The following is a 14780-nucleotide window of genomic DNA, read 5'->3' as shown; positions in this document are numbered from 1 at the left end:
ATTTAGCAAGAAAAAAGAAAAGAAAAGACACTTCATAGTAGAGGACATACAAGTGGCTAATAAACATTTGAAGAGATGCTCAATTTCACTGGTCATTAGCAAAATTCAAATCAAGACCACAATTACACTCCTCTGATTGGCAAAATTTAAAGTCTAATTCCAAGTGTAGGAGATGATGTGAATCAAGGTCTCTCTATACACTGCCAGGAGAGTATAAATTCATTCTATCACCCTGAAAAGCAACTTGGCATTTAATATTCACATATTCACATATTCTACAGTCTAGCAAATTCCACTCCTAGTGCCTAGCCAAAAGAAACTGTCATATATGCACTGAGACATTTACAAGAATATTCACAGGAGCACTGTTCCTAACATTAAAAAACTACATACATGGAAAGCAATATGGAGGTTCCTTAAAAAAAACTAAAAATAGAAATACCAGTTGACCCAGGAATTCCACTCCTAGGAATTTACCCAAAGAAAACAAGATCTCTCAGGAAACAAAAGCAAAAATAAGTAATTGGGACTATATCAAACTAAAAAGCTTCTGTACAGCAACACCATCAGTAGAACAAAAAGATATCCTACAGTATGGGAGAATATATTCATAAGTGACATATCTGATAAGGGGTTGACATCCAAAATATATAAAGAGATCACAAACAAAAAGCAAATAATCCAATTAAAAATGGGCAGAGGAGCTGAACAGACACTTCTCCAAAGAAGATATTCAGATGGCCAACAGACACATGAAAAGATGCTCCACATCGCTAGTTATCAGAGAAATGCAAATTAAAACCACAATGAGATATCACCTCATACCAGTTAGGATGGCCAACATCCAAAAGACAAACAAAAAATGTTGGCTAGGATGTGGAGAAAGGGGAACTCTACTACACTGCTGGTGGGAATGTAAATTAGTTCAACCATTGTGGAAAGCAGTATGGAGGTTCCTCAAAAAACTCAAAATAGAAATACCATTTGACCCAGGAATTCCATTCCTAGGAATTTACCCTAAGAATGCAGGAGCCCAGTTTCAAAAAAACATATGCACCCCTATGTGTATCGCAGCACTATTTACAATAGCCAAGAAATGGAAGCAACCCTAAGTGTCCATCAGTAGATGAATGGATAAAGATGTGCTACATATACACAATGGAGTATTATTCAGCCATAGGAAGAAAACAAATTCTACCATTTGCAACAACATGGATGGAGCTAGAGGGTATTATGCTCAGTGAAATAACCCAGGCAGAGAAAGACAAGTATCAAATGATTTCACTCATCTGTGGAGTATAAGAACAAAGAAAAAAACGAAGGAACAAAACAGCAGCAGACTCACAGAACCCAAGAATGCACTCACAGTTACCAAAGGGAAAGGGACTGGGGAGGATGGGTGGGAAGGGAGGGATAAGGGAAAAAGGACATTAGGATTAGCACACATAAGGTAGTGGGGAGGGCATGGGGAAGGCTATATAGCACAAAGAAGACAATTAGTGATTCTACAGCATCTTACTATGCTGATGGACAGTGACTGTAATGGGGTATGTGGTGGGGACTTGATAATGGGGGGAGTCTAATAACTATAATGTTGCTCATGTAATTGTACATTAATGATACCAAAATAAAAAATAATAATAACAACAACAAAAAAAGAAAACAAGATCTCAGATTCAAAAACACATATATATGCACTCCTATCTTTACTAAAGCACTATTTACAATAGCCAAGATATGGAAGCAACCTAAGTGTCCATCAGTAGATGAATGGATAAAGAAGCTGTGGTACATATATGCAATGGAATACTACTCAGCCATAAGAAAAACAAATCCTACCGTTTGCAACAACATGGATGGAGCTGGAGGACATTATGCTCAGTGACATAAGTCAGGCAGAGAAAGACAAATATCAAATGATTTCCCTCATTTGTGGAGTATAACAATGAAGCAAAACTGAAGGAATAAAATAGCAGCAGACTCACTGACTGCAAGAAGGGACTAGCGGTTACCAAACAGGAGGGGTAGGTGGTGGTGGGGAAGGGGGGTCGAGGGTATGTGGGAGGGAGGGAGAAGGGGATAAGGGGTATTATGATTGGTACATATGGTGTGGGGGGGGGGGTCACAGGGAAACAGTGTAGCACAGAGAAGACAAGTAGTGACTCTGACATCTTACTACATTGATGGACAGTGACTTCAATAAGTATGAGGGGGACTTGATAAAATGGGTGAATATAGTAACCACAATGGTTTTTTTTTTTCCAGAGCAGCTTGCTTGCTTCCTTGTGTGCTTTATTTATTTATTTATTTGTCATTGATATAAACTCTTATGAAGGTTTCAAATGAAAAACAATGTTTTTTCATCAAAGTGTATATCAATGATACCTTAATAAAAAAATACATACAAATTAAGCTAATGGGAGAAAGGATAAATTGCAGTTATGCTGACATGACTAAATATTATTCTGCAGAGAAAAATGAAAGAACTAAAGCTGTACACAGCAAGGTGAATGGATTATTTCAAAAAGTTCAAAACAAGTGAGTGAATGCTATATATTGTTTAGGTCAATACATATATAATAAACATTTTCTAATAAGCAAGAGAATAATACAACACAAAATTTAGAAGAGTTGATTGGGTTGTAGAAATATGGACATTCATTGCATTCATTATTCAAATATTTAAGTAAATAAACAGTTAAATAAATGCTTAAGAGAGAAGGCCAAGCATGGACCTTCTTTTGATGCTATGAGCCAAGGATAATGGTTAACCTAATTCTGTGTAGCTGAAGTCCAATTAAAACAAAAACAAATAGACAAATTGGGAAAAGGCTTGAATAGGGACTTCAATAGGGAAAGCTGAATAGTAAATAAACATACAAATAATATCCTCAACCTCATTGATAACCAACCAGGAAAATACAAATTAAAACACTAATAAGACACCATTTCATGCCTCTCTAAATTGGCAAAAACAAATTAAATATGATGAAATCAAGTGTTGCCAAGTACTTGGAATAACTGCAATTCTACACTGTTGGCAAGTGGAAACCATTTGGCATTATGTAATACAGGTGAATATGCGTGTATCTCCTGACCCAGCACTTATACCCCTAGTATATAAATTCTACTCCTAGAGTTTCCCCTGGTAAAATTCTAGCATATGTGCACCGAGAAACACGTTCAAGAATGTTTACAGCAGCAGGGTTTGTAATAGCAAAAACTAGAAGCAAACCAAATGCTCATCAAATAATAAAAAAGATGAATTGTAATATATTCTTCCAATGAAATACAGTAAAAATAAATACAGCTACATGCACCAGCTTGTATAAATCTCAGGAACATGTTAAGCAGAAAAGGCAAGTCACATAATAAATACTATACAGCTCCATTTATGTAATTTTCGATCATGTAAAAGTAAAATGTATTGTTTATGAATATATACTGGTAAAATTATTTTAAAAAGCAAAGATATAAAAAAAAAAAACAAGTTCAAGATATGGAAGCAACCTAAATGTCCATCAGTAGATGAATGGATAAAGAAGATGTGGTACATATACACAATGGAATATTACTCAGCCATAAGGAAAAAACAGATCCTACCATTTGCAACAACATGGATGGAGCTAGAGGGTATTATGCTCAGTGAAATAAGCCAGGTGGAGAAAGACTAGTATCAAATGATTTCACTCATCTGTGGAGTATAAGAACAAAGAAAAACTGAAGGAACAAAACAGCAGCAGACTCACAAAACCCAAGAATGGACTAACAGTTACCAAAGGGAAAGGGACTGGGGACGATGGGTGGGAAGGGAGGGATAAGGGCAGAGAAAAAGAAAGGAGGCATTACGATTAGCATGTATAGTGCGGTTGGGGGGGCACAGGGAGGGCTGTGCAACACAGAGAAGACAAGTAGTGATTTTACAGCATCTTACTACGCTGATGGACAGTGACGATGATGGGGTATGTGGGGGGGACTTGGTGAAGGAGGGAGCCTAGTAAACATAATGTCCTTCATGTTAGATTAATGATACCAAAATTAAAAAAAAAAAAAAACAAGTTCAGGGCAGAGGTTAACTCTGGGGAAGAAGTAGATCGGATCAGGGAAGGGTATATAGAGGCTTCAGCAGTCATGGCAATGTTCATTTTCTTAAACTAGGTGGTATTAAATGGGTTCTTTTAACCTTACAGATATTTTATAAAAATGCTTTCATATCCACTCAATATTTTATAAAAACATTTTTTAAAAAAAGAACAAAATAACAGAAGGCAATGAATAAGATGCTTGGGAATATATAAAATAAGCATCCAAGGCAAGGGAGGGCAGGATTTTTGATTATGTAAATAGGATGGTGCCTGGAAGAAAAGTGAGGATGTAGTTTCTGGGTGAGATTAATTAGATGTGAGGAGACAGAGTTAGGGGAGGGACCAAAGAGGGTGAAATTGTGTTGAAAAAGACTTCAACATGTCTCCCTCGAGTATGGAGACAGAAGTCATACATTAACTTCTATGAGAAGGTTTTAAGGACTTTTAGGACTAGGACTGACTTGCAAAAACCATCAATTTCAGGACAGATACTAAAATGGCTATCTGTGCTTGGGGAAAGGGATGCTGGGATCACAGCCCAGAGCAAGGAGAGACTAGCAAGGATGAATGCAGAGAAACACCGTTGGGGAAAGAGAACCCAAGTTACATTCAAGGAGAGGCAGGGCCAGAGAAGGAAAAAGATGACATTAAGTGAACAAGATGTAGAGATTCTGGAGAGGTTATACTAAGGTTTTGCTTTAGAAATTTACAGTAAATTACACAGATGAGGTAATTTCCAATAAGGTATTATCTCCTATGAAAGCCACTACTGGTTGCTTCCCAAAAAGCCATTCTCTCCCTTCTTTCTTGTTAACAGATCTCAATTTGGTTGGGTGTTAAATGTACTGAGTCTCAGGAATCTAATGTGATTAGTCTAAGCCAAATGCCAAGTGAATGGTCTAAGTATGGCAAATGATCCAATGAGATTCAAGGGGAAATCTGAAGGGAAATTTCTGGAAAGGGTTTTCCTCTTCAATAAAAAGGGGAGTGGGGGTGGGATAGTAGAAAGTAATGCATTTTGCCCCTGTTCCCTTCCTTTTTGTATTCTGTTGTATGAACACAATACTTGGAGCTGAGACAGCCATCATGTAACTTCAAGGCAAAAAAACTTGAAGATGACATCAAATAAGCTAAGAATGGCTGAGCAGAAGGACAGAATAAGTTTTGGGCCCCTGTTGACATGGCCAAAAAAATCCTGTTAAGATGGTTAGGAAGGAAAAAAGGACAAATGAACAGATACAGGCTCTGGAACCCAAGAGATCTGGGTTGGGATATCAGCTCATCTATTCATAGCCATGTGACTTTGGGCATGTTAATGATCCTCCCTGAGCTTGTCTTCTCATCTATAAATTAGGGTTGCTAGAAGGGCTACATGAAATAACAGTGAGCCATATTCAGTAAATGTTAGTTTACTTTTTCTCTCTCTTGAAGATACAGGATCCATTTTTTAATATCTTGGTTATCACTCTCATGGCAGTTAATACAGGCCCTGGAATACAACAAGTACTCAACAAAAATCTGTTGAGTCAAAGAAATAGGGCTTGAGGTGACTCTTGCAGATGAGTAAGACATGACTGGCCAGAGTAAATAATCCTACTAGTCAGGATGGGGTAGAAAGAGGCAGAATCTCACCTGGCTGACCTGGAGGGTTCTGAGGCAGGTGTGGTGGGAAAGGAGGCGAGCTGGGACTAGATGAATGTGGTACAAACATGCAGTAGGCAGCTCCAGAGGTCCTGGTGCTTACTAATACTTATTCAGGTATCCTCTCTTTATCTAAACGCTAGTCTGCTCCCTAAAATCCCTGGAAACCTCAGCTATCTTTTATGTTTTTCATTCCCAGCTGCCCATTCAGCTATCTGGTCCCAGGGTCTGTCTGCTCCTATCTATCTTCCCTCCTTGCTTACGCAGCTGCATCCAGTGGCTCCAGACATGACACGGCCATCTGGGACAGAAGACTCATCTCCTTTCAGTCTTTGGAATGGTGAGGAAGGACACTGCTGTTGCTAGGTTACTTAAGCGATCAGCACACATTAACAAGAGACTCTTATGCTCTACCACAAGGCAACATGTGCCCCTAACCCCTTTATTTTCTCATTTGGATCCTTGCAACAGCCTCCTCACTGGCCTCCCTGATTCTAAAATGCATGCCTCTTCTCTCTCATATAAAATCCTTCACTTGTTCATCACCTCCGGAAAACGTTCAAACTGGGAACTTTTGGACCCAATTTGGTCACAGATGTGTTGGTGTGTTTTTGTTTGTACATATTAAAAAACAAAACAAAACACTTGGACCAACATTTTAAACCTGGGAGATTTTATATAAGAATCTGGATTTCCAGCTTCTCTTTAAAAATTGGCAGATGGGGTAAAAAAATCAGCTGTCAAGACTTTAGACAGTCTTTACTCTGTGATAACTAGAGCCTTGGCATCTAGTTCCACACGCTCCTGATCGCTCTTCTACTTAGGCATTAGAATTTTTGACACTGGCCCACCAGAATTGCTTGACACACACCTCCAGTCCTTGCTGACCTCTCCAGCTCTAACTCCCTTCATTCACACTTACGAACTTTACAGAGGTACCTGCATACTGAGCTCCTTATGTTTTTCCCAAACACACAATATTGTTCTTACCTCACTGCCTTTTTGTTTATTTTCTTCCCTTGGCCTACTATGCCAGGCCCCTCCTAAACTCCAGACTAAATTATATTCAATCTTTAAAACTATGCTCAGCTATCACCTTGATTCATTCCAAGGCTCCCTTCCTCCTTCACTCTTCATTATCTCTGTACTTATACATTTTTTTATTGTACTTATACACTGTAGTACAATACATTTGTGTACATGTTGGTCTCCAGCAGTAGAGCAAATGTCTTAAAAACAGAATCTCTTACTCTTATCATTTACAGCGTCTGCCACATGACAGCCACTCAACATGTTAGGTAAGTGAGTACTTGAGAAAATGAGGTAATGAATGACATACTGGGAACCAGAGCAAATGAAGTTAGGGAGAGGTGTGGCTTCCAGTAACTCACATAGATTTCCATTTTTCGGTAGAGACCATAGTTAAGTAGCAAATTGTGAGTCATGCGGATTCGGTGAGGTTTCATTGGGTGGCCTTGTCCATAATAGTAGTTTCCAACATCCCCTGAAGAAGAAAAAGTAAGAGTTTCAGTGACACCGTTAGAACCACAGTCCCAGAAGAACCCAGGAATTTTTACGACAAACTCCTGGGCAAACTCTTTCTGGTTCATCTTACTCTTCAAAATTCTCACTGACCTTGAGGAAGGATAACTCCAAAAGAAAAGAAAAAAGCAGGATACCCTGGAGAAATCAGCACTTAAGCATGTCAGTCTGGCCCAGTTTCTTCCCCTGGAACCCATAGGCACTACCTGGAGGGGTTCATTCCAAAGCCACTGGGAAACAGCAGCCAGTGAGGTGACTCACATCACTGTACCTCCAGGGAATTCACTCCCACAACATAAAAATAACTATCACTGCTCAGAATTGTAAGTCACAGTTCACCTCTTGCACATCATGATATTTTATGGTGTAAAAGTACATTTACATTCATCTTCTTACTGTATCTTTACAATAACCCTGTAAAATAGGACAGGGAGTGTTATTCCCATTTTACAGATAAGAAAACTAAACTCTTATCATCTCTTGCTTCATCCACAGCAACAGGCTTCCAATTGGTCCTTCTGCATTCAATTCAAACTACCTGCCACACTGTCACCAGTTATTTTCTTAATACACGTCTTTGATAACATCACTTCCCTGCTCAAAAATCCTTAATAGCTCCCCATCCCCTATGATAAAGAATAAGGAACTTTAGTAGCTGCCTGGCATTCAAGGACTTTCTTAATCCATTTTTCTAGCTTCATCTCCTCTGCTACCTACAACCACCACCCTCCCCCACAACACAAACACACACTCGCTCTTGCTTCCTACCTTTTTCTGTTTTAGACTGGTGTAGGCAAACTATGGCCCTTAGGCCAAACACAACTGGCTGCCTGTTTTTGGTAAATAAAATTTTAATGAAACACAACCATGCCCATTAGTTTAGATATCGTCTATGAGTGCTTTCACATTATAATGGCAGAGTAGAGTAGTTAAACAGTTGTCACAGGGGCCCACCCACATGGCATGCAAAGACTAAAATATTTACTATCTGGCCCTTTACAGAAAGTTTGCCAATCTCTGCTCTAAGTATGGAATGTCCCTCCTTTTCTGATGATCCTCATGCTACAAAGCCTAGCTTAAGCTCTAAATATATTTCTGATCAGAATAAATGGTCTTTTCCTCTGCATGAAATGTGTATATAGCACTTAATTTTGTTTTATATCTGAATTATTTACATATCCATTTATATGTAATGGGTGCTCCTTAAAGGCAAATATCATAGAGGCTCAATAGAGATTCAAGGAATTGAACCACAAACTCAGAGAGGTGCCTGCTCAAGATCGCACAGCTAGTCAACACTTTTGACTCCAAATCCAGTATGCTAAAAGCTACACTGGGTTTCTCAGGTACCAACTTCAGTATGCACTTAACCTAGGAGGTTCTGTATTTGGTAGAAAGTTCCTAGAAGAGTATTCCAAAATCGGGTAAACTACACACCCAAAGATATCTCGTTAGAAGTCCATCAGGATGAGGCAGATCTTTCAGCACCAGAGAAAAAAGGTCCCAACCTCTTATGCTCTGTGGTTTGGTGGCATCGGGAACAGGCTGCCACCTAGGAAGCAATCCACTGTGGGGAATGCCACCGACTGCATCCTAGCCACACTCCAATTCTCTTTGTCACAGCATTGCCTGGGATAATGGGAAACCTAAACAGATGGATGTCTGGGTTCTCATCCTCTTCTCTCTCTGTAAACAGACTTCACTTTTTAAAACAATTTTGGATTTACAGAAAAATTACAAAGCACAGAGTTCTTATATACTCCACACCCAGTTTCCCCTATTATTAACATTTCACATTAGTAAAGTTAAGTATTTGTTACAATTAATCAATCAACATTGATGTATTAATGAAAAGTCCATACTTTATTATTCTAATTTCCTGTTTTTACCTCATGTCCTTTCATCCTCTCCTCTTCATCTTAGTGAGGCCTCTGGGGCAGGAACTGTGCTCTCAGCCAGAGTACAGCATGTAGTGGCATTCAACAGGGATCTCCTGTCCCTTACAGACACAGACGCTGAGATGCAGTGGTGGGGAAGGCAGGCCAAAACATCTGTTCCCAGGACCCCTCAGGCAACCTCATCAGCCACGGGGATGGGTAGTCTAGGTTCTCAAGGGATTAGCTGAGACATCCAGATGCAGACCCAATTTGTAGGCAGTCAGTAGTCACATGGCCATGACTCTGTCTCAGGCATGGGCCTTGATCCCTAGCACTCTCTTGCCTAGACCCAGCTAAGGCTTAGACTTGGGGAACTAAGATAACTTATCTAGAAGGCTAAATGGAGTTGGGGCCCAAAGGCACCATCATTAAAACATGATTAACATTTTTTAATCAGGTTGCTGGGAGACTTCAAAAGAAATATTCCTTTTTGTTTAGATACTACTTTTCTTAAACTTTTAAAGAGCTTTTCGCAGTTAAGTTTTTCAGATGTATAGGAGAGTGACCTGAGGCCTGGAGAGGCAAAGAGACTTGCCCAATACTACAAAGCTTCCGGGCGGCAGAGCCGAATCTGAGGCTCAGCCTAGTGACCCCACTACATAACTCAAAACCGATTTCTCAAAAAGCAGGAGTCTCACTTCTCTAAAGATTGAGGTATTTCCATGTTTCTTCTCCTTCTAAACGGACAGGATGGAAATCACAGGACTGTGCAAACTGAAGCTACAATGTCATAAGCCTCAGATGGGCCCCCCACCACTGCTCAGCAACCCTTTCAAATTTATTTTCCCAGCTCCACCTTTCACAACAGCTATTTAACAGCTATTTCTTTTCAAGATTCCCACTTGAATCCTGAAGCCCTCCCCCTCTCTCAGGAAAAGGAATATTCTCTTATTTCATCTTAAAAACTCCCTCCATTTTCTCCCCAACTTCCCCCCTTCAAACTTAACTACATTTGAACGGTTCCTTGCCACTTACCCTCTTTTCACCAAGGAACTTCCTCTTGAAAGCTGCTGTCCCCACCTGTGCTTTGTTTCCATCTCACCTAGTCTCTGCGGGCACCTCCCTCATCACTAGCCCCCCTCTTTTATCTTCTACCTCTCCCTCTCTCTGGCTATTTTCTGTAACTAACACGCTCACCTCTCAGCCACATTTCCCCTTTATCAATAACCTCTCTCTCTGCCTTGGAAAAGCTTCCTTTAAAGAGGGACCATCATGATCTCCTCTTCATTCATTCATTCATTCTTCAATCTACCGCAATCTAGCTTTAGTTCCAAACTCTGCCCAGAAAACAGTTCTTTCCAACACTCAGCCACTCCCTCCCTCTTTTGGCTACTGTAACCCAACACTTTCTGGTTCACTTAATATCTCTGGCCATCCCCAATGTATCTTTATTCACTTAATCTGAATATTCACTGAAAGCCTACTATGAGCTAGGCACTATTCTGGAGGCAGAGCACACAGTAGATAAGACATGGTCCCTTTCCCTGAGGAGTTTCCTCAGTCCACTTCCTTAGAATTCCACCCTGGATTCTCTTGTCTCTTCACTCTATACAGCTTCTTTGGTCATCTCATCCTCTTCTTTTACCATTTGTATGCTGCCCACTATGAAAAATCTCTTTCTCATTTCTGTCTTTTGAACCACAGACTCTAATGGCTAATTGCCTACTGGATGCCTCTACTTGGATACCCCAAGACATCTCAATGAGTATTTCTTAAAAAAAAAAAAACAAAGTTACTGACAAGGCCTTCTCCAAACACTCAGCATCAAATTGCCCAAACCAGAAACTTGGGATCCTTGCCTTCTTCCTTACCCCTACCTTCAAGGATTTCTGTCCCAAAGAGATAGTTCTCATGTATAAATCTGATGATGCCACTAAGGTGCATAAAACTTCAATGATTCACAAGTGCTGAGAATTAAGTCCAACTTCCTTAGGTGAGTATGCCGAACCACTCAGCATCTGGTCCCCATTTACTTCCCCAGCCTCATCATTTGCACCCTTTCCCTCAACCCTGCTCCTTACCTTTCACACTCTGCCCTCAAATCTATGTCCCAGCCACATGATATAAATACCTGCGTTTTTCAAAGGTACTGTCCTCTCTCTTCCCTCTAAACTTGTTATCCTTGCTTTCCCTGTGCCTGGCTAATAACTCCTGTTCTTCAGGTCCCAACTTTCATGGCACCTCCTTCCCTCACTCCTCAGGCTGGCCTGGGAGGCTCTGCTCTGTGCTCCCCTAACACTCTTGAGCTTTCTTTCACCCATGACACTGGAGAGCAATTCATGGTCTCCAGTCTGAGGAGGATGGAAAGTGATCATCCCATGGCCCCAGCAACTGACCACAACCTAGTACAGAGTTAGCTGCCAGACCTATTTGTGTTAAAAGTCTGTTTTAATAGGTTGCATCCTCCTTCCAACCCCAGGGGCCCCATCTCCCAGCAGCAACTTCAGGCCCTGCTCAGAGACTGGGGGAGGGGAAGCTGGTATAAGGCATTGGTGATTCCTGCAGGGCTGTCACTAGAAAAGGTGAGGAAAGAAGAGGATCTTGAAAGACCTTTGTATTCTCAGCAGGAAAATATATTCTTACAACCTCCAACAGATTTGGCCTCCCCCTTCAGACTCAGCCTCTCTCTGGGAGTCCACTCCAACTCTTGGCATCACACTTTCTTTGAATTCCACCCACCAGGATAACCTCAGGTTCCCCAAAGGACCCCCTCTGGGCCTCCGCCTCTTCTCAGTCTTGACCTTCTTTTCCTTCCTCAGCCTCGATCTCCTTTCCTCTGAACCTCCCACTTTACCCCGCCCTCCTACCTCTCAGCCTCCTCCCTCAGTCTCAACCTCCTTCCCTTCAGCCTCGAGCTCCTTTCCTGAGCCCCCTCTGAGCCTCCTCGTCCTCCGCTCAGCCTCCCCTCCCAGCCTTTCCCCAGCGCCCCAGCCTCTCCCAGCCTCCGCCCTCAGCCCTCTCTCCCGGATCCGGCCCGGCCCCGCCCCCGCAGCGAGGACGGTGCTCACCGTCGTAGTAGTAACAGACTTTCCTCCTGGTGCCCTGAGTCTGCGCCATCTTGCTCGCCTCCCGTCCCTCCCGTCAGTCGGTCTGTCCGCCCTCCCGCCCGCAGCTCCGCACAGCGTCCGACCCAAAGGGGAGGGGGCGGGTCTGCGGCCCGCTCCGCCCGTCCCCTCCCGGGCTCACCTATAGCCGCGCAGCCCGGGCACCGCTCCAGCCAATCAGCTTGCGCAGAGACGGCCCGGAACTCGGCAGGGGGCAAGGGCAGCCCAGAGAGGCCGCCGAGGGCCCCCTGGGCCTGTACCAAGGCCCGCGATGGGGGCGGGTGGGGGTGCCGGGGGACCGTACCATTAGTCCCGGAGGAAGAAAACAGATCTGTAAAGTTCACAGTTTCCGTTCGATGTTGGATGCATGTTTAGAGGCCAGAGGCCAACTTTGTAATTTTACAGAGAATCACCTGAGGCCTAAGGAGGGGGTGGAAGGGAAGTGACTTGCACAAGGTCACTGGGCTAAATGGGCTGAACTTGGATTAGAACACGGGTTGGCAAGAGAGAGAAATAAACTTGACAACGAAAACTGCTGTAGGCCAAGTACTGTTTAATAATAGCCTTACCAACAGTTGTCTCAGTTACTCCTCACAAGAGCTTGGAGGAGGGCTATTCATCCCCATTTGACAGATAAGGATAATGAAGTTCAGACCTCAAGATAAAATGTTCTGCCTCTTTACAGTTTAAAGAGACTTGCTCAAAGACACACAATTAGTAATTAAATTCAATTTCCAGTTGCACAGATTTTTTGAATGCCTACCAGGGAGCAGAGGCACTGTAACAAAGTGGCAAAACCCAGCCTTTCTTTACTCCAAAGCCTCCCTCCCTGATGGCAGTCACCCAGGAGAACTAAGGAGTGCCTTTAGACAAGAGGAAACTGGCTGTCCCCTTACACTGGAGCAGGATTTCTCAAGCTATTGAAACTAGTGACATTAGGGGCTGGATAAAAACCGTGCTGTCCCGTGCCCAGCAGGATGTTCAGCAGCATCCTTGGCCTCAATTCATTAGATGCCAGTGGCACCATCCCTGCAAGATGTGACAACCAAAATTATCTTGAGGACAAAGAGGGGAGGGGATTGGAGGGAGGGTAAAACTGACCCCACCCTACCCTTGATAACTAAAGCTTTTCCGCACTGTGATGGGCTATTAAAATAATAACTACAGCAATTATTAATATTTAGTGAGTGCTTACTATGTGCAAAGGTAGTTACTCATGGTCCTATAGTCAACAAGATGAAATGTTATGCCTCTTTACAGTTTAAAGAGTACTTGGGCACTTGAATTCTTCACTTGGGAACTGCCTTTGGGCCATTAATTATAAAGGTAACAGGAGATCTAAGACCTGGCAGTTCTACTATAGAGACAGCAAAGGGCCAGGGAGTAAACCCTGTTCCTAGTTCTGTGTTGCTGCTTCCTAACTGGAAGCCTTTCTGGGTCTCCATTTCCCTCTTCATAAAATGGAGATGATGAAAGTACAAAGCTCACCAACTCTGTGGTGCACACAGTGTCCAAACACGGAGGGTGGGGATCAGATGAGGTCTTGGGTGTGGCAGCATGTTATAAAATGCAGAACAGGAATCACAAACTCTGCTTGCCTACAGATGTCAGGCAGGTGATATTTATAAATGAGGGGATTTACGTTAAATTTATATTATTTGTATTAGTTTGATTCGGGTTGCGTATTTTAAAAATTGGGTACTTTTTCATTTTCAAAAAAATATATGTATTTTCCTCATCTTCCTTCAAACACACTGTCATCTTCAGGTATCTTTAATTTTCTCACTTTTTAATGGAAATGTAGGTGTAAAAAATTTAGTCCCCTTTATTTTAAGAACAACAGCACAAGCATGATAAATACTAACACTTAGCTTCATTGAGAGCAACAAGGAGTGGAGGGGACTCTGGCAAAGGAGAGCTCATGCCGTCTGAAGGGGTGGCTACTATTCACCTCCATGAAGACAGGTAAACCCAATGGAATCAAATCTTTTTTTTTTTTTTCAAGAGAAGGCAGGAATCTTGAGTTTTATGCAGAATCTCCTCAGTTTTATAAATTGACTACTCAGTCTTTTTTAAGATAGCCTACAAGCCATTCTTTTAAAATCTAAGTCAGATCAAGTCATATCTCTGCACAAATCCCTACAGATTATCCCCTTCCCTCAGGATCACCAGTTAACTTCTGAGCCCACCAGGCATGCCTCTGCATCAGGCTATTCCTTCTGCCCCGTAATACTGCTCACTCCCTCACCTCCAAATCTTTGCTCAAAAGCTACCTTCTCAATGACTAGTCTCTTAAAACTGTAAATCTCCCCCAACCATGACGTTCATAATTCCCCTTTCCTTGCTCTGTTTTCTCCTTAACACTTAACTTTGTAGCATACTGCATTGTATACTCTTCTGTAATGTTTATTGTCTATCTTCCTTAACTACATTGTAAGCTCCACAAGGGCAGCGACTTTGTTTAATCTACTGTATAGCCTATGAGCCCAGTAGATGTTTAATAAATATTTGTTAAATAAGTGAATTAATTC

The 14780-nt window shown here is 41.9% G+C and overlaps 1 protein-coding gene across 3 annotated transcripts in view; it reads right to left on the bottom strand.

Moving 5' to 3' along the window:
* Window positions 1-12427, bottom strand: part of HDAC1 (histone deacetylase 1) — a 40056-nt gene extending 27629 nt beyond the window's left edge. Inside the window, exons 1-2 of one of the 3 annotated variants that reach the window (XM_037010441.2) lie at window positions 12392-12427; window positions 7118-7230 (exon numbers count right to left, since the gene is read on the bottom strand). In XM_037010441.2, the coding sequence (XP_036866336.1) occupies window positions 7118-7192 (75 nt within the window). In that variant the 5' untranslated portion in view covers window positions 7193-7230; window positions 12392-12427. Of the gene's footprint in view, window positions 1-7117; window positions 7231-12213; window positions 12371-12391 lie in introns of those variants that run through there. The other 2 variants (XM_037010440.2, XM_073233567.1) reach the window with 2 other exon arrangements.
* Window positions 12428-14780: the final 2353 nt, after the last annotated feature.

This window comes from Manis javanica, chromosome 4 (genome assembly GCF_040802235.1).
Source record: "Manis javanica isolate MJ-LG chromosome 4, MJ_LKY, whole genome shotgun sequence".
Taxonomy (NCBI): Eukaryota; Metazoa; Chordata; class Mammalia; order Pholidota; family Manidae; genus Manis; species Manis javanica.
This window is presented reverse-complemented; position numbering and strand designations above follow the sequence as displayed.